Source organism: Stegodyphus dumicola, chromosome X1, assembly GCF_044657685.1.
Source record: "Stegodyphus dumicola isolate Sdum_Otavi_A_Nest chromosome X1, ASM4465768v1".
In the NCBI taxonomy this organism is placed as follows: Eukaryota; Metazoa; Arthropoda; class Arachnida; order Araneae; family Eresidae; genus Stegodyphus; species Stegodyphus dumicola.
In genome coordinates, this window is record NC_140780.1 from 18,138,114 (window position 1) to 18,159,699 (window position 21,586).

The window sequence follows — 21,586 nt, forward strand, 5'->3', positions numbered from 1 at the left end:
ACACAGGCGACTGGACGACCGATATCGCGTTTTACCGGGGCCAGAAGACTGCACGGTGGTGGTCTGTTTGCACGACACCCTGTACCCTGTGTACCTCTAACACCTGCCCATCGGAGAAGGCGTTCTCTGGGGTGCCGGGAACACCGGAATTGGAAAGACAATGAATGGAGACGAGTACTCTTTACAGATGAGAGCAGATTCACTCTGAGTAGCGATTCTCATCGCATACTCATCTGGAAAGAGCGGGGAAGCAGCAGTCATCCCTCGAACATCATTGAAAGGGACAGGTATGGAGGTGGCGGTCTTCTCGTTTGGGGAGGCATCATGCTTGGTAGTCGTACAGACCTTCACATCTTCGGCGCAGGTTCAGTCAACGGGACCCATTATTGTAACGAGATTCTTCTTCCGTATGTGCGTCTTTTTAGAGGTGCTATGGGTCCGCAGTTCGTTTTCATGGACGACAATGCACCATGTCATTGCACAGTAGCTGCCGAACAGCTCTTAGAGAGTGAGGATATTGAACGCATGGATTGGCCGACACGATCTCCGGATTTCAATCCCATCGAGCATGTATGGGATTTTCTAAACAGATGCTTGGCAGCTCGTACCTTATCATCATTAATGATTCCGGAGCTTCGATTGGTGCTGCAAGACGAACGGGCAGCAATGCCTCAACAACTCATTGACACCCTCATTCTCAGCATGGGCAGATGCTGTGAAACCTGCCTAGCAGTCAGAGGAGATCATATCCCCTATTAAAGACCGGATGTTTCTTGCTGGACACCCATCACAGGGCTGTTTTGGCCTTCAGTCGCATTGCGCTCCATGCTACCTTTTCAATAAAGCTTCTTTTTATCCCTCTGATTTCTCTTTTAGTAAATGTTGCTTACATTACTCATGTCCTTACGTATTGGGGACCTTACGTTATTAAATGTGTTGATTTGGAAAGCTTTTGTACAAAGTTATATTAAAAAAACCGTCTCGTCCTTAATTTTTGTACACCAGTGTACAGTGGTGGCCAAAATTGTGGACACTTTTGGGAATTTTTATGTTTTTGAACTTTGTTTGCTTATAGAAAACGTTATGTTTCACAAAATGCAAACTTGTATATATCATTTTAAAGAGAATTTATTACTGAATTCAATACAAAACACAAAATTCAATTATTTGCAGTACAGCAAAAGTTAAACGATAATAGTTATGGATATATATTAGATAGTGATAATTGCAGTGAGTTATCAGTACTTAGTAGGGTACCTTTTATTTTTTATTACAGCTTCACATTGACGTTTCATTGAGCTGACAAGAGTTTTAAGCTCTTCTTTCGTTATTACATGATGCTAGGAAACAACTATAGCCTCAATTAGTTCCCTTTTATTTGATGGGTGCCTCATTCGGACAAGAGTTTTCAAACGGTGCACAAATTTTCGATAGGATTGAGGTCAGGACTGTTTCCTGGCCATGACAGCAATTTAATGCTCTTTGTACAAAACCACTCTTTCGATATTTTGGCCATGTGGCAAGGAGCAGAATCCTGCTGAAAAATAAATAAAGCATTGTTGGGAAAGAGATCTCTGATGGAAGGTAGAAGTTTTTGTTCTAGAATAGTGTCAATGTATTTTCTGGCATTCAGTGTCCCATCGATAACATGAAGGCGACCAATACCATCTGCTGACATGCATGACCAAATCATAACACTAACTGGTTTCTTCACAGTTGCTTGAATGCAGTCAGGATGTAGCTCTTCTCCTATTCTACGTCTTACATATTTTCGCCCATCACTTCCTTTGCCCACTGTAGTCTTTTTTTTCGTTGCTGAAAATTAAGATAAGGCTTTTTTCGTGGAATTGTACCTCTCAGTCCAACATCTGTTAATCTTTTCCTGATTGTTCTTGAACTGACAGAAACACCAGCATTATTCAGATCGCTTCTGATGGCCGCTGATGACATTTTTCTATCTTGGAGACATAGTCTTTTTATTCTTCTGTCATCAATAGATGTGGTGCACCTTTTTTGGCCTTTTCCTTCTTTGTTTTTTATTGAAGTTGTCTCCTGATATCGTAAATAAAATTTTCGGGCTCCAGATGTAGTCACTGAACCACCCACCTGTCTTGCAATTTCAGCATAGGAAACACCACTTTCTCGTAACACAATAATATTACATCTCTTTCTAGGTGTCCAATCTACTCTTTTATTTGATGTCATTGCTTCTTGACTAAATATTAAAAATTTTTACAAAAATTCCTACTTGTAATTGCAGTGTATAAGAAACAGGTCCTCCTTCTACAGAACAAAGCAAAATAATGAATTGTTTCAAGTGTAAACATGATGTCAGCTTTTACTGGCATTTACTAACATTTGATTGGTTCTCAGAACAAGAACAGTGATTGGCCAGCAAAGCTAGACATTACAAACCACTTCATAACTGTGTTTTTTATTTATATTAAAGTACATATAACTTTTTTTGCATTGCAAATAATTGAATTTTGTGTTTTGTATTGAATTCAGTAATAAATTCTCTTTAAAATGATATATACAAGTTTGCATTTTGCGAAACGTAACATTTTCGATAAGCATACAAAGTTCAAAAACATAAAAATTTCTAAGTGCCCACAATTTTGGCCACCACTGTAATGCGCATTGTCGTCTGCAATTTGTGGAAACAGTTTTAGGACACTGGATCCTTGCCAAGAAGACCTGGACAAGGTTGACCAAGATCCACAGTGACATATGATTATTATTATTTGGCACTTTCAGTGCGGTGACACGAAACTGCTCCAGATAGACATCTTTCAAATGATCTGTATGTTGCCACTAGAATCTTGAGTTTCACTGCCTGCAGTTGCCCGAAGGCTTCATGAGATATGGATTTATGCCAGAAGACTCACTGTTTCCTGCTCTCAGCAGCACACAAGAGAGCACATGTAGCATGGTGCAAGACCCTTATTCTCAGCGTACCTGTATCTAGAGAGATCCTGAAGCACAATGCCATTCGTACTCAATAGGGAAAGGGATCATTACAATGAAAAACACATAATGGTTTGGGCAGGCATTATGTTAAACGGCTGTACACTGCTGCATGTATCCGACAAACTCGGACACTATGAGGAGATCTTGGAGATCCTTATGTTCGTCTTTTCAGTTGCACAGTTCATGCTGTTTCTGTTAATGAAGAACAACACTCGTCGAAATAGGCATCATGTGGTCAATGATTACCTAAAAAATAAGGATATTTTTTACATGGTTTGACCAGCCAGTTTGCCTGACATTAACCATATAGAGCATGCCTGGGATGCTTTTAGGGTGGCAGTTTCACTCCAATAATCCCCTGAAACAACCATCCTAAATATGAAACCTGCCTTGCTGCATGGGTTGGATTGATTGCCACTGGAACTCCTCAGTTTCCTTCTGTCTAGTATACCTTCACAGTGCATAACCTGTCTGGTTAAGAGAGGGAATAATATTCCACATTAGAATCATTTTCAGTTTAGCATCACAACATGGGTTTTGGACATCCCTGCACTATGAGCTTTACTGATAAGTCATGGGTTCACAAAATGACTTTTGAGTGAATGGTACATCTCTTTCTCTGTCATAAATGTATACTCATATCATAATTCTTTAAAAATCTATCCATTAATTTTTCAAAAATTTGACATTATGTACAAATTCTATTCAAGTTCAAGAAAATTGATTTTTGAGAAAGATGAGCAGTAGTTTATGATAAGTTTGCAATCCATAATACTTTTTTAATGCAAACTTCTCAAATGTTCAGTTAATTGATTTCGCAAAAAGCACATGAGGATTATCATTGACATCTCGAAAGTAAGTATCCTTAGCATAAAAGTCTCACTTGTGATGAAATAACACACACAACTAAACATTGATAGCTAGACAAAAGTTTTGTAACTGCCCAAATGATTAGTTTTATGCTCATCCTCCATGAAGGCATCAATCCGTTTAAAAAGGTAGCCTTTTTGCACTTTTCTAAATCGATTAGCAAAGTGTGAACATAAATGAATGGAACTTTTAAACAGATTAAAGCATAATATTTTGCTGATTGGTGTTTTCCTGTATGGAAGCTATAGAAAAAGTTAAATTTATTTTACCAAAACTATCCCACTGTTAAGTTAACTGTCTTCAAATTATTGTGAAAAACTGTGTAACTGGTAGACTGTAACTCAGATCAGCATTCAAGTCAATAAAGCTAATAAATCAGTTTTAGTGTAAACATATCATGTACCAAAAGGTACAGTGAGAAGAAAATATGTTTTGTCAAATATACTAAAAGCGTATTCCAGAATCTCTTCAGCAGAATTACAAAGAACACTTCTTTCATAAGTTTTATGCTGTTATTGTATGTTAAATATTGTTTCATCTAGATTAAGAAAAAGAAACACATTTCATATAAAACTATTATTTAGAAGAAATATCAAATTAAGGTCATTTTCTTCACCTCGAAATGCATTGTTTTCCCAATACGAATTTCATATTCTGACAAAACAGAAATAGTGGCCGCATAACTTGAAAATATTTCTTATAAACCTCGTATATAGGCGATCCAGTAGGAAAAAAATGCATAATTATGGAGCTACGTTTTGAATATTTTTTTCCCTTATTGAACGAGTTTCTATTTAATGCGAGTTTTCATGCGAGTTGAACGAGTTTTCATTTAATGCCAGAAAACAAGTTTTCTAGCATTAAATGTTTCTCCAGTTTTTAAGGTTTGTCCTAAGAATAATTCATTAAACAGAAGTAAGGTATAATTCAAATTTGGTCTCTAAAGAGCCCACTGGGGTTTATCTGACCTAAAAGGAGACAACTGACGTAGCAGACCAGTCTCCAAAACCAGTTTTTCCCCATAGGGCTGCAAGTTAAAAAAATCTGAACTGCAGGCATAGTGGAGCTAGTTGACACATGGAACTGACTAGGCGGGAAAAATTCCCCCTTTTAAAGAGCAACTGGGGATTAAGGGACCCAGTCGCCAAATCCTGGTGGGGAAGAATCATCATCCACCACTTTTTTTTAGTTCTGGTGCCACTGTAGAGTTATTAGGACTTTTTTGGTGTTGGAGACGTGAAAAAATGAGCAATGCCTTTGCAGGGACTCAAACCCGGACCTCTTGAATACATGCCAAGTGTGCTAACTGTTTCACCACAAAGGCATGCTGGAAGAAGGGAGATATTGTTATCCTGTTAATATGTTATTTCAACCTGTACTGCCAATTCTACTTTCCGCTTCCTCACCAGAATCTAAATCAGTTAGTAGGTAAATGTGTTTAGAATGCAAATGAGTTAAAAGTATTTAAGGCGAAGCTTTTGAGCTCGAAAGCGAGTGCGAGTATTGGCTACATCAACTTCTGCTGTCAGAGTTTAGCCATTTGTGGCCATTTCATTAAGCGTGCCATTAAGTTGATTAGTTCTGCTGATACTCAGTCTAAAGTAAAGAGTAAAATATCTCTTAAACAAGTTTTCATTGTGCATAATTACATAAAATTGTTTTAACTATGCTAAAAACCAAAAAAGAAGAAAAAATCTAAGTGTTTTTTAATTAAAACCTTTAATAGTTTAATAATAAAACATAATTATATTTAATCTCGGCCATATTATTTAAATGTAGCACGTGAGGAATCTCAAAATGCTATTTTTCATTTTCACACACACACACACACACACACCAAGGTTAAATAAGTAATAAAATGGATTTTCAGATTTACCATCAAAACATTATAGCTAATCACTTAATCAGAAAGCAGACATTTTTTCTTCCAAATAAAATAAACAAATAAAGTAGTGATAAAATATACAAATGGACATATTTTTTAGACATTAAAATTCAGATCTGAATACTCCATTTATTATAATTAAAATTACAAATACATTTTACGGTGATAAAAATCGTGTCCTTTTGATTATGTGACCTTTTATCAATGGTCACTTTTATCGATGTGGGGATTTGTTGTATGGGTAATTATCACAGTGGGTTTTTTGGGGGGGGGCCTTTGGTCACGTGGGCTTTTGTTGGGGAACCCTTTTATTCTTACCCCCGAATTGACATTGATAGAAGACCACCGGTGTTAACCTTAGTGATCTGTTTTTCTCTTAGATTTAGATGCTGATGTAATATTAGAAAATTACCATTTTGTTTTCCCCTATATCCCATTTTTTCCCGTAACTTTTATGAAGTTAACCTCAAGTAACTTATAAAGAAGATCTGCAAACATCAAAATCTCATTTTTTTGAAAACAGTGTATCCGCATCTCCTTGTCTAAAAATACATCATAGTAAAAAATTCAGCTGGTAATATTCTATAGGTAGGCTGTTAGAAAATGGTAAATAATAAAGAATTCTGCCTTAAAGTTCATCCGGTAATTTTCCATATTTTCAAAATTCAGTTTAAAAAATTTGGAATTGATTGATGTATGACAATGAAGAGGTTAAAAGCGGGAGGTACATATTTTTACTCTTAATATATGTTAACATACATTGAAAGAATGACAAAATTAGATCAAAATTTCTTTAATTAGGTCAGACTACAAGAAATTCTGGAAGTCAGTGTAGCATGTTACAAATAGTTTGCACTTTATATGATAATAAATAGACTAAGTATTGAATGTAAAGCTCAGATGAAATGAAGTAAAAAAAAAAAAAAATTATCACTAGCTGCACTTAGGGAACTGAGTAATAAGTTTTAGAAATGCATGCCCACTACAAAGTGAATATAGTATAAGAATATAATTGTAAGTGATAGACTGAATAGAATTATAAATGATAGTGCTGCTGAATATGATTATTTATAATTGATACTTCTGAACACTCTTAATTCATCTTGGATGCACATCCCAGCAAATAGGCTGTCTGCATGGGAGTTTTTGTCTTTTTCTTACAGGTAACATGAATACAAGTCATTATCCTTTCAAAAATTCTAGACTTCCTTTTTTCAAAAAAAAATTCGGCCACCATACCTTTGCAGCTGTTTCTACCAATAATTAAAATATTAGAAGCCTGTTCCCCTGACTAAATTTATTTTGATAATATACAGTTCAAGATACAGACTTGTCGAGACTTCGGTGTTTCTGGATTTGGAATTTTTCTGGATATTAGATCATCAGTTTAAATCTAGTAAAATTTCATGTAGAAATTATAGAATTAAAAATATGAATCGTGATTTATGAAATAATAAAGCATATATGATTGAAAGGGCATCAAAATTTACAAAAAAAAGCTTAATATTTATTTGTTTAACATTACTTTTAGTGTAAATGGTTTAAGTTGCTTTGTATTTTTGTGCTAATACCTTCTCTTTAATTCCATAGACAGGCATAATTTCTTGTTCAGTTACAAAGTTCCACTGTTCAAGTCTTGTAGTTGCTGTGTCGAGAATTCCGACTAAGTTGTCAATCGAAATTTTTTCGTTTTCAGTAACCATTCTGTTTCTTTCTTCACTATCGGTAGCAGTACTTTCTGGATCTAGAACCATACTACAGATTTTGCCATCTATTAAATGATGATCACAGCATTTTCATCATAATTTAAAACTTCTATTATATCTTCATTTATTATTGCTTTTCCATATTTCTTTACAAAATACATTAATTGGAAAATTTCACCTTTGGTTTGTGATATCCGAAAACCTTCCAATTCGCAGCTATCAGCTTCATCAACTTCAACCTTTATGGTAGCTCGCCATAAATTTTGCCAAGCATTTTTTAAAGTGTCTGGAGACACATCCTCCCATGATCTTGCTATGCTCCACACAGCAGATTTTTATGTTAAAATACAGGGCTATCATAAATGATTAATTAATTTTGAAAGGGCTATATTTTTAAAAGGATTATGCATATACATATGAAAAATATATGAAAAGAACCGCAAACTCCCCAGTTTTTTTTTTTTCCCCCACTATTTCACGAAGTTTCCCGGCTAAGTGGAACATTGCTTCATCGTTAAATATCAACTTAGTGGCGAAATTTTTGTCCTCCGATGCTTCATGCATGTTGACGCAAAAGTCTAGTTGAAGAGCGTAATCCTCTGGCTTTGATTGTTGCGGGAGCTACACATGGTATGGTTTGAAATGCAGCCGTTGATGCAAAAACTTCCAGACAGTTTTTTGAAGTATTCAGAACATCTGGTCAATTAAAAGGAGGAACATCTGGACAAATATGCTACAAAATGTATGGAATGAGCTCGACTATCGTATGGATGTGTTGTGTCACCAAATGGTAACATACTGAATATTTGTAGAGTGTGTATAAACTCGGTGAGCTTGTGGTTCTTTTAATATACCTTTCATGTGTGTACGAGAAATACTTTTGAAAATATAGCTTTTTCAAAGCAAATGAATCATTTATGCTAACTCTGTATTTGACAATTTTTTGAATAGTCTTGCCCATTATTCAAGAAATTTAACAGGGATTTTTAAAATGCTACTTTATATTTCCATTTCAGCATGCGCACTATTCCAATATCCATAGGCTGAATGATTGGACGTACCGTTTGAAGGAAAGAATAATACGGATATATTATCTTACACTTAAAATAGGTGAAATATGAGCCAAACAGTTACCTACAATTGGGACAATTTTTGCTTCATCAGGTAAAGCGACTGAATGCAAATTTTGTCAAGCCTCGGGTATGAAATAATTTTCAAACCAATCATTCATTAACGCTTGTGTCATTCATGCTGTTTTATTTGCATGATATATAACGGGGAAAATCTTTACTCCTTAAAATACTTTAGGTAGTGTATTTTTTCCAATTAAGAAAAGTTTACACTTGTGCGTTCTTGCAGCATTTGCGAATGTTAAAATTGTTAGTCTTGCTTTGGAATCTTTGACACCAGTTGGAGCCTTTTCTGTAGAGTTCGCGAAGGTATTTCACCAGAAAAAGACCAGTTTCTTCAACATTGTAAATTTAGCTTACTTTTCACTATCGATCAGTTCAATGGATTCATCTGCAAATAGTATAGAAGCTTCAGTATCAACCAAAGCTTTTTCACCTGATACTTTTAATTGCCTTATACCATGGTGATTTTAAAATTTGGTTAACCAACCTGTCAAATATGTGCACTGAGGTTTTAAGTTCATTTCTTCATGAAATATTTTGGCTTGAGTCATTAGCATTGGACACGTAAATGGCATGGCCTCGCTGTGATGCTGTCTGACCCATTCAATCATCACTTTGTCATGATCATCACTTTTAGCATAGTGAATAAATTTCCTGTTAATAATTGCAATTGGGGTGTCGGAGACCACAAAAAGTTCATAAAATTCCTTCTTCTGTTATGTCATATACAGTTGACTTCCCAGTGCCATACTCCTGGCATAATTTGGAGACAGGTATACCTATATCCTTTTTTTTTTTTTTTTCCAGCAATTCCACCTTTTGTGTAATGGACATCGAAATATGTGTTTGCTTTGTAGATCCTGTTGCAGCCAAAAAATTAGAAATTCGTTTTAACAAAATCGAAAGTTCAAACTTTAATTTTCATAAAACTGCTGTAATAACAGCCTTCAAAAAGTAATAAGCTTGGGGGGGGGATGCCGCGGCACGAAATGAATTGGAAATTGATCTGTCAGCACTATCCTTATCTTCAGGGCAGATGTTTTTATTTTATTTCTCTTATAATTCCTTACTAAATGTAGTATTTCATCTCGATGTACTCCGTCATTGGTATGATTTAAATCAAATTCCTCATCATTATAATTCGCTTCCGATAGCGAAGAAAGTGACACCGAGGTTATTGAAAACAAAAAATTTTCGATTGACAAATTAGTCGGTATTCTCGACACAGCAATTATAGGACTTGAACAGCGGAACTTTGTAATTGAACAAGAAATTATGTCTGTTTATAGAATTAAAGAGATAGTATTATCACATAAAACGAAGCAACTTAAACAACTTACATTGAAAGAAATGTTTAATAAAATAAACAAATAAATATTGAGCCCTTTTTTTTTTTTTTTTTTTTTTGTAAATTTTGATACCCTTTAGATCATAATTGTTCTTTATTTCATAAATTACGGTTTCATATTTTTAATTTTATAATTTCTGCATGCCATCTTACCAGATTTAAACTGATGATCAATAATCCAGAATCGCTGAAATCCCGACAAGTCCAGATTAAGAACTTTTGACTGTAATTTAGTTACATGTTATACTTATGCTATTACTTATTGTATACATATACTTAAGTTACTATTTCTTGTACATGCTTATCCGAGTCATGAATAAATAAATTCCTACATAGACTTAGGCTTACTGAGAGCCGGTGCTAGATATTTTACCGCCTGATTCAGTCTCTGATGGTTCTAAATTCTGCTACTGAGTGCCTCCCTAAGTTCTGAATTTTTGCCGCCCCTAAATTTTGGATCCAGTGCATTTCCTAAAAATTTTCTCATCACTTAATTGAGTAACTCGATGCTTCTCTAAATTCCAAAAGTCTTGTCTTCCCTAAATTCTGTGCCGCCCGCTGTGGCCGTACGAGCTCTAGTGCCTGTTCTGGGTTTATGTGAAAATAAAGTCAGTTATTCTTAGTTGAAATAGTAATAAATGTAATGTTTTGGTTTATGAGTATCATTAACAAAATCTACTTTTAGCATATGGAAAGAAATTTTTGTTAAATTATCCCTTGTTAATATTTCTTAACGCATTTAACTTGAATCTGTAATCATTGACAAGCGTAAATAATGTCAACATAAAAGGTTACCATACGCTTTGTACTAAGAAAGAAAATAGTTTGGACATTCCTGCATGAGTCATTACTCAAGTTATGTGTTGATAAATATGCAGTGATGAAAGCAAAGTATAATAAATAATGATTTGCAAGGTTCGCATCAGGGATATAAAAGATTAGTAGGTGTAAAATTAATGATGTTTCTATCTAGAATGTTTTGATTTCACATGTATACCAAGCAGATATGCAGCCAAATTATTGAACACACAAATTCATACTAAATTATTTTTTCTTCAATAACAAGGTTTTTATTTAGTGCCGAAGGAAAATTAAGAATCCAAACTTTCCACGTGTTTTATCTACAAAAGAAAATTTCAAATGTGTGTCCATAAAGTATTTAAAACAAAAAGTTGTTGGTGCCAGCATGGTTTATAGAACCACTGAATTGCAATACATCTGATCTTGATGCAGTACGAAGTCCAAAATCCGAATTTGTTAGAACTTTGGCGATTCTGGATTTGGGATTTTTCAGGATATTGGACCATCAGTTTAAGTCTAGTAAGATGGCATGTAAAAATTATAAAATTTAAAATATGAAATCGTGATTTATGAAGTATTTATTATCTAAAGGGTATTGAAATTTACAAAAAAAAAAAAAAAACTTAATATTTATTTGTTTACCTTATTAAACATTTCTTTCAATGTAAGTTGTTTAAGTTGCTTTTGTGTGTGTGTGTGTGTGTGTGTGCGCGCGCTAATACTTAGGGATGTGAAAAAGTTTTATATTAACATATTGAAATACAGTACAAAGTCCGAGATCCGTGTTCATCAGGACTTCAGTGATTCCGGATTCGAGATTTTTCTGGATATTAGATCACCAGTCTAAATCTAGTAAGATGGCACGTAGAAATTAAAAATATGAAATCATGATTTATGAAATAATGAAGCATTTATGATCTAAAATGTGTCAAAATTTACAAAAAAGAGGCTTAATATTTATTTGCTTACTTTATTAAACATTTCTTTCAATATAAGTTGCTTCGATTTTTGTGCTAATACTTTCTCTTTAATTCTGTAGACAGGCATAATCTCTTGTTCAGTTACATTGTTCAAGTCCTGTAACTGCTGTATCGAGAATTCCGACTTACTTGTCAATCGAAAATTTTTCATTTTCAGCAACTTCTTTGTTACTTTCTTCACTATCAGTAGCGGTATTTTCTGGATCTAGAACCATACAACATATAAAAGATTATATAAAAGATTAGTAGGTGTAAAATTAATGATGTTTCTATCTAGAATGTTTTGGTTTCACATGTATACCAAGCTGATATGCAGCCAAATTATTGAACACACAAATTTATACTAAATTATTTTTTCTTATAAAAATAAAATAGTTGAATGTTTCGGTTTGAGATGTATGCCAAGCAGACACTCAGCTGCAGAGTCAAATTATTAATCTCGCAAATTTATGCTTATGTGATTGTTTTTCATAACAATGTATTTTATTTAGTGCTTCAGTGAAATTAAGAATCAGAATTTTTATGTGAAGATCTCCACATGTTTTATTATGGAAGGAAAAATCAAGTGCACATGCATAAAGCATACAAAAAAAAAAGTTTGTTGCTTTGAGGTCCGGATTTTAGATCATTCCGGATAACAGCCGTCCAGATTTCGAACTTTGTACTGTACTGTATTTGTTGTAATTTAGTAGGCTTTAAGTTGTCTCTAATAAGTGAATGGTAATGAATCTTTGACTTTACTATTTTCACTTATAAAAGATTTTATGAGAGCTTCTGTTGAATAGTAAGGAAGAGAGCCCTTTTTTAGAAGTTAGAAATTCTTTTGATTGAAACTTAACGTTTTTGAAGTTTTTAATTAAATCTGCAGTTTGAACCTGGCTTAAGTTATTTATTTTTATAAGTCTGTGTATTCAGAAGTATGTAATTAAATTTAAGGTATTTTAAATTTCTTGAATCATTAAATTTATTTTTTCTTATATTTATGTAAAGGTATGTTAAATGTGTACAGTAAAAGCTTGATTAACTGGAATTTTCTAAAATTTTAGGAGCTCTCTCACCTGAAAAATTAAGCAAATGGGAGACTTGTAAAACCATTATAAAATACATGTAGGACACTTTGGCCAAGTAATGTGATTAAGTGAAATTAACCTCTTGACGTGCAGGGGCCAGCCCTGAAACCACCAATTTTCGAATTTTCCCCCCTTCTTTCTGAAATTTTGAGTGAAAATCGATTGATTACTTATCTTTTACCTCTATATAGCACAAAATGACTGCAGAACCATACATTTTTAGGTCTTAGTACTTCCAATCGGACGCCTTTTAAAATTAATTTTCAGTGAGACAAAATAACTTCAGTTTACTAATATGGACAACTTAAAATTTCAAATGTTATTCATCATACATCGTTTTTGCCATAAACGATAAAAATATAGCAATAATTAAACTGCATATATGAACAACCTTTGTATATTTATGGCATTTGCTTTGTGGTTTCAGGATGTGACCACTGAGCCACTAGAGTATTGTGTCACAGTACTCTAGGGCTCAGTGATCATGTCTTGAAACCACAGCTTTTCACGGTGGTGTTTGCTGCTTTCAAGTAAGAGTGTTTACTTTTACCTGTATATATAAGGGGCTCTGAAACTACAGTTATTTTATTACTAAATAATGCATGCACCTGCCCAGAGAAAATGTCTTTTTTCCAGACATTTTTCTCTGAGCTCAACATGCTTGCTTCCTGCACTGGTACTGTGATTTTCTAAATTATTTTGTGTGGTTTAATTTTATTGCAAATGTATTTTTCTATAAGTAAAAATAGAAATCATATAAAAATGTAATTTAAAATATTTTATTAATATTTTATTTATTTATTTCTTTTGGGGGGGGGCTACTGTTGGGATTTAAAATGCCTCACAAAGTTCTGTAGCTGATACATTAGCTTTACCTCAAGAATTACCTTCAGATCCAGAATTGGTGGTCCCTGAGGATAGGGAAATCCTCCTTTACCCCCTTCCTTCCTGCTTATGGAAATATAGAAGATGAAAGTGATGATATAAATTTACCAAGTCCTTCCCGAATTGCACGGATAACATGGAATAAAACAAAAAGTGTGTAGTGGAACATAATTTTATGTTTCTATATAATTATTAAGATTTCCTAAGGGCAACATAATGTAATGTTTTGAATAGTTATTAAGATTCGCTGTTTGGCAACAGCGAGCCGAGCTAAAACCGTTTTTACTTGGAGTGTTCCTTGATAAGCGCTGCGTAAGCTTTATTTCTTAAAAGTTTGTTACATTTTTATGTAAAAAAATAAGTAACATGTTGCAAACAAGAGTGGAAATTGTAAAAATAAATATACTGTTTCTTTTAAGACCAAAATAAGCTTTTATCTCACTTGTGAAATACTCTGGCTGATCAGTTTTGATTTCGCTTGTTCATCAAATTAACAAGTGTAGTTAATTCCCAAATTTTCTGAGGATTATGGCCCAATGAAAAAATCGCCTTTATGGAAGATGCAAAACTCATTGATATATTTGTCTTTTTTTTTACTATTTCATTCTTAGATAAATTAGTTTTTGAAACTAACTTATATGCAACTCAAAAAGTAAGCCATTTTCACCTATAGCTCTTCAGGATATGATGATATTTCTCAGGATAAACATTCTAATGGGAATTGTAAAACTCCCTAGCATTCTGATGGGAATTAAAAAACTCCCTAGCATTCTAATGGGAATTAAAAAAACTCCCTAGCTATCGTGATTTCTGGTCAACTAACGAAATACTGATTCTTATTTAGAGAAGCAAATGGCAATGAAGAAGTTTTTATGGATTTTAGTTAAGCATTTGAACGATAACAGTGTAATGCCAGAAAGAGAGGACAAACCATTTGACAAACTTTATAAAGTTCAGCATCTGTTGACTTATTTATCAGAATGGTTCGATAGTCTCTTTAGACCAGGAAAAAACAGTCAATTGACAAATCAATGATTCATTTCAAAGGTATAAGTTCACTAAAACAGTACTTGCCTAAAACGTGGATATAAAGTCTGGGTGTGTTGCGATGAAAGCGGCTATGCTTCTAAATTTGAAATTTATACTGGTAAAACCCAATGAGTAAAAAAAAATCTGGGTGAAAGAGTGATAAAAATGTTAAGTGAGCTCTTGTTCGGTAAAAATCACAGTGTTTACATGGACAGTTATTTTACATCTTATGAACTTTTAAAGTTTTTAGAAACGAAAAATATATTTTGTTGTGGAACTGTAAATATAAAAAGAAAAATCCCAAAACCCTGATTGAAGATAAATTAAAACTGGATGACTTCCACTGGCCAGTAAGTGATGACAAAGTAACTTGTCTAAAATGGAAAAACAAAAGGTGTTACCATTTTATCTAGCCTAGTCAATTCCGTTATTCCATCTACCGTAGAAAGGAAAGAAAAAACTACACAGAAAGCTCAGATACAATGTCCAAAGGCAATTATAGATTACAACAAAAATATGGGCTATGTTGACTACTTTGACCAATTAAAAAGCTTATATGAAGTGGATAGAAAAATTTTAAAAAGGTGGCACCAATTATTTTTTCATTTTGGTGATGTCAACATTCTAAACTCCTTAATTATATATCCAATGCTCTCAGACAGTGACCCCAGTTTAAATATACTCAAGTGTTTGTGAATGAATATAATCAATAGTATGATATAAATGAGAAATGAAGGATCCGTACCAAAGTGAAAAAGATCAACTCTTCCTATTAACATGAAAACCACAAATTTCATGTGCCAGATGAAAAGGGAGTAAAGAATGCAGAACATATTCTAGTAAAATGCAAATAAATGTTGTGTACATTTTGTAAAACAAGATTATATGTGTGAAATGTGCAATGTCAGTTTATGCATGTGCCAAAAAGACAAAACATGTTTTGAACAGTTCATAAAAAATAACTTTGCTCTTTGACATTAAAAAAAACACCCAGTTTTTTAATCAATTTATCCAAACATCCTTATTATGTACATTATGTTTTCACTGCTGTAGAAAAATTACATAAATTTTCATTTTTTCCGACGTTTTACTTTTTAAAATAATGTAAAAAATTGACATAAAATGCAGTTTTTAAATACAGTTTTTTTTCATTTGAAAATTTCGTCTTTTATTGGAAATGCACACCAGAAAAAGGTAAGTTGTTTTTTCCTACTACCTCAGGAAGTTGCAAAGTCCTAGACTGGCGCTGGTTTCATAGTGCGACCATTACCCACAGATCAATGGACGAGAGTAGATTTTTTTATAATTCATATAATATTTGTCTCTAGAATTATAATATTCGATTTCTAGAGTTTTTAGTTAAAACATTATAAAAATAATATGTGCATCAAAGGGTTAATCAATAAGCATGATGTCATTACGCAATCATAAGATCTTTGCCTTGGATTTGTGCGAATCCAGTTGATTCTACATGAAGTAGGTTTAGTTTTCATGAAGAAGTTAATTACTGTTTATCAGTTTTCCCTTCACCTTTGGAGGGGAGAGGGATTGAGGTGAGGTTAGGTTAGGTTATTTAATTACGGCAAAGCCTCAAGGGCTATCTGCCTAAGGGGAGGGATGCCTTTGTGGGGGACTTTCTAAGGGAAACCGGCTCCATGTTACACATGGGGAAAACCACAAAAACACCCATGCAGCCAGCCCGTTTGTGGGATTCGAACCTTGGACCGAACTACCAGTGTTCAGTGACTTTTACCGCTCGGCCGCTGGTGGGCCGGGGGAGAGACTGAAGTTTTTTTACTCATCTTCTACAGATCTGCAGCTTGCAATGGAGTATTTTCAAAGTTGTAGAATTCTGACATCAAGAAAAGTGTGCATTAATGGGCATGATATGCAAGTTCATTTGGAAACAAATACATTAAAAATTATAGCAACTTCAAGTTTTTATATGCTATATTAACAAATTTTATCTGTTAATTTTCTAACTAAAGAAAAATATGTTCCTTCAAACTTCTGTCAGAATGACTGGCATGAGTTTGGCAACTAGCTGCCGACTTTCATAATCAGATAAGATGTTTCACTTTCATGTGTTTTAACAGGCCTACAACTGAAATGGATTTTTTCTTTAAACTTTCATATTTTTTTAATATAGGTTTTTGATATTAAAGTTGATAACAGATAAGATAGTTGTTTTTATAATTTTAGATCAGAAATTTCTTCCATAGACTTCGCCTTTTGACCATGAATTGCATTTTTTCTATGCTCGGTTATCCAAAAATGTTTCATGTCTGGCATTTGATATTTCTAAGCTTTCTGTATAGTTAAGCTTTTACTGTACCTCTATTTACAGATTGATGCAACACAAAGAACTATTTTCTATAACTTAAAAATGTGTAGATTTTTTTTCTGAATTGCTTTTATCCTCCATTTCTTTTCAGTATGAATTTGGATAACATAAGAAGAATTGCTGACATTTTGGAAATTCCTTATTATGATGAAGCTACTCTCCCATTGCTTATTATGAGTTTTCTAACGTTCCCGAAAACAAGAAGTAATTCATATTTTTAAATTTTATTCATCTTATCTATTGCTTTTGTGTTTGTTTTAGATTTTTATTAACCGTTCTTTAGATAAAGGAGCAAAATCTTTTGTTTTCAGAAACACATCCTAGTCAAAGACATTCAAATAAGATGACTGTAGACTCGCAGATTGCAATGTCGAAAAAGAGAGCAAGACGATTGAGGCAAGCACCTTCATTGTGTGAGGGGATCAAGAAGTCAGACCAAGGCCTTGAGAAAAAAATTTAAATCTCATTTTAGTGACTGGAAGACTGCTAAATTTGTTTTTATACATTGTTATAAGTGACAAACCTCAAATAAAATAAATTTTTTTACTGGAACATTTGCAGATTTCTTCACAGATTGATACTTGCTTGCAAAGATTTCATAAATAATCAAGCCAGATGAAGAAGGAAACTTTTATTGTAGCTTAAAATTGTAAATATTTTTACAAACAAGGAAAAATAGACCAAAGTAACTCGAGTGAGAGGTATTATTGAAATTCTCCTTTACATGAAGTGAATATTACCAACAGTAAACTCATTCCTTGAACAAAGTCTTTGAGTACTTGATACTGTGTCACTCTAGGCCATTTAATTAATGAGTTCTTGCAGCCTCCTATTCAGAAGCAAAACAAATGGTTGGCTTCTACCAAGAGTTATTTTACCGGGCCGTTCTATAGAGATGCAAATGTTTGTAAGTAAGGAAAGACTAATTAAACAAACTATTTATTAATGTTTAATGAATAATAAATTGGTTTGGCTAGGAAAAAATCTAGGATGTGGTGTGGTGTACTTAATTATGGCAAAGCACACTAGGGCTATCTGCCTAAGGGGAGGAATGCCTTCGTGGAGGACTTTCTAAGGGAAACTGGCTCGTATACACGTTACACATGAGGAAAACCACGAAAACACCCATGCAGCCAGCCCGTTCGCGGGATTCGAACCTCGGACCGAACTACCAGTGTTCAGCGACTTTACCGCTCGGCCGCTGGTGGTCCCCTGAAAAAAAAAAAAAATCTATCTAGGAAGAAATGAAACTTTGAAATGTTTGACTCACCCCTTTGTTTGCGTTTTTAATGCTTAGAAATTACTTAATGAAACCCTTCTCTAAGACAGACACTCTCAGTTTCATACCATTTATTTTAGTCTGCTGTCGATGTGCTTGTCTAAGAGAACATCAAAGACATCAACGTTTTGATTTGATAGCAGCATGAAAGATCATTAGTTGTTAATGGAGGGCCAGATAAAAGTGCTCAGAAGAAATCCCACAGTGCCCTCACAAATTTCCCATATGGATAAAAAACCCATACAAATATATGCACCATATATAATTCAGAATTCCATGTCTTTTAAAATTATGCCTTTTATTTCAGTATAATATATATATATATATATATATATATATATATACACACACAGGGTGAAAGTTATTGAACTATATGAAATGAAACTGTCATAACTTCTGAACAGTTTGCGTGATGAAGTTCAAACTTCATGGTTGACCGCAGGTCATGATGGGAACTAGTATGCGCATGTGCACACAACTTGTTAATTTTGCCATTTTCAACTGAAAATGTCATGGTACAGCATTTAAATAATTTACATTTAATTTCATATAGTTCAATAATTGTCACCATGTGTACACATACGTGCAAAAAGAAACATAATAGGCCAAAATTTTTAAATCCATCCTGCGCTATAGCTGCAGGATTTGAAGTAAAATAAACTTAGAAAGTTAAAATTAAATTGGAATCAAAGCAAGGTAATTCCCCAATAATATTAATAATTCCAACCATGTATAATAGTTTTAACACAATATCTAAACATATCAAAATTAAAATAAGAATTCATTAGTAGATCAAACTCTAAAAATGAAAATATAAAAAGGAAAAATCTACAAAATTATAAAAATAAATCTCCTTTATTTATATATGTATATATATTCTTAATTAAATTTTAAATTTATATTAGCTTTTTATGAATACAGAATATTTGTTGTTTGAATATTTGTTATTCAAATATATATATAAAAGCTTTCATAATTCCAAAACAATTTTTAAAAAATATATAAACATGCCTAGTATTTTCGTGAATTAAGTTGCTGAAAAATTATCAGTAAAGACAAAGTAAGAAATTTATAACTAATTTTTCACAAAGAACAAAAATTGAAATTAATAATTAATAAGTTTCAAATAATTCCTATAACTGCAACAAAGAATTAAAAAAATGTTAAAACAGAACTTTTCAAACAAGCAATACTCTAATTTAAAAAAAAAAATAATGAAATTGAAAGAAAAATGAACAAAACAGAAGAGGAATTCAATCAACCTCAGTGCCACTTCGTCGGGGGGGGGGACATTGAAATCAATCGAAATCTCTTTTTTACAAAAATCCTTGCTTTTCTGTATCCAGAATTAGCCGATGAACCATTTCAGTATATTTTAATTGCAATAGTTCACCCGAAAATTCTGGCCCTTCCCCAAAGCAAGGAAAAAACAAAGTAAATTCTAATTAGAATCTTTTGCCTTAAATAAAGAGAATTTTATTTTATTTAAAGAATTGAAAACATAAGTGAAATAATAAAATACTTCAGTGAAAAATTTAAATCAAAATTTTTACCTTTAAATATATAGCATGTAATCCAAAGAATTTAAAACGTTAAGGAAATTAAAAAACTTGGTGAAAAGACTTAATTAAAACTCATAAGAAGTAATTAAAACTTCGAGTACTTTAAATAGACCAAGGCCATTCAACACAATCTCTGTTGAGTAAATTAAGATAGGCAACAATGGAGATTTTTTATATCTATGTTTTGAACTTGTTCTTTTTATTAGAAAAATCAGAAAAAAATGTTTTGAAACGCTTTTCGCAGGTATTTGAAAATTAATAAGTATTACCATTTATATTTTGAGTGTTGGGTGAGATGGCGAAGCTAGATTTGTCACTTGATTACAACTCTGATATACGCCCTAATTTCACCAAATGTGGCGATAAAACCAATATTAAACAATTACAAGTTCTACAAAATAAAATCTTACGAGAAATTATCAATGCTCCTTGGTACATTCCAAACACTTACATTTACAAAAACCTTCGGTACAACTCTGATATACGCCCTAATTTCACCAAATGTGGCGATATGTGTTCTGCGCTGGGTTTTGGCGCGATTGCGTATTGTATGGCAACCCTGTTGACGTTGAAAAATCTTTCGCTGGAGTTCCTTGGTTCACGTCTGTGTCTGAGAAGATAAAATGGTGGAAGTTATTGAATCGAAGTTCGGCAAAAGGAAATATCATTGTGGCCGTGCTGCTGAGGGGCAGTGGGTATTTAGAGGAGTGGAAAGAGGCAAAAAATCTCCTTAGAGATTCTTTGGAAAGAGGGTCTGGGAGATTATTTTTAGTGGCTGTGCATGATAGAAGTAGGAATTTGTGATTATTTGTGGACCATAGTATGAATTTTCTGGATAGTGTGTCTGGCTATCATATAAATACGATAGTGATTACGTGGCGGCATGTTCAAGGCGGTATGAAATTGGTATTTCTGCTGTTCGAAAGAGCGTTAATTCATGGTAAGTGCGTTTTATTTTATTCTTGTTGTTATTTTGTAGAATGTTATGTTCATTTTTTTTTTTTTGTATGAATTTCTGTTGTTGTTTTTTTGAATTGTTTGAAATTTATTTTAGTTTATTTTGTTGATTAGTGCGTAGAGTCTAGATTGTGCAATTCGTAAATGTTTTTTAAAGTTGAAACAGAATGCTGTATACATAATATTCAATGAAATTTATTATTGTTATGTTAATTTATTAAAGCGAGGTGTGCGTAGTTCGTAGATTCCTTCGCTGCCTATATTTTGCAATTCGTAGATTTTTTTTTTTAAGTTAAAACATATCGCTGTGTGCATCGATTCTTGTCAAATATTTTTGGTTAGAAACTTTACGTTTTTGCTATCTAAATTTTTTTTCGGAGTTTTAGCTTCAATTGTGTGTTCAAAACGTGGATTTTGCATGTGCGAAAACCGCGTTTTTGGAGACATTTTAGGCTTAAAGTTCGAAACGTAAGCAAAAAATTTAGATAGTAATATGGTAGCGTAAATCTTTTAATCTCTTTCTCGCCAAAAATGTTTGGCGACTTAAGGGCGTTTATCAGAGTAGTTCCAAACCTTCAAATGAAACCCATACAAGGCTATATTAAAAGATTAGCGGTCAACTTCTTTCACTCAGTACAATCGTACAGTAATAGCCTTATTAGCACTCTCAGTCACTCCCAGCCAAAGAATCTATAGGGAGAATCCTAGATATTCTTTGGTTTTACACCCGCTTCATCTCAAAACGTCACTGACCTCACCCCCCCCCA

General features: G+C 33.3%; 1 protein-coding gene across 3 annotated transcripts in view; it reads left to right on the forward strand.

The window, feature by feature from the left end:
- LOC118186366 (uncharacterized) overlaps positions 1 to 17,573 on the forward strand; it is a 99,015-nt gene extending 81,442 nt beyond the window's left edge. For all 3 annotated transcript variants that reach the window (XM_085808413.1, XM_085808415.1, XM_085808414.1), the window contains exons 6-7: positions 17,113 to 17,225; positions 17,333 to 17,573. In XM_085808413.1, the coding sequence (XP_085664539.1) occupies positions 17,113 to 17,225; positions 17,333 to 17,481 (262 nt within the window). In that variant the 3' untranslated portion in view covers positions 17,482 to 17,573. The remainder of the gene's footprint in view (positions 1 to 17,112; positions 17,226 to 17,332) is intronic.
- Positions 17,574 to 21,586: the final 4,013 nt, after the last annotated feature.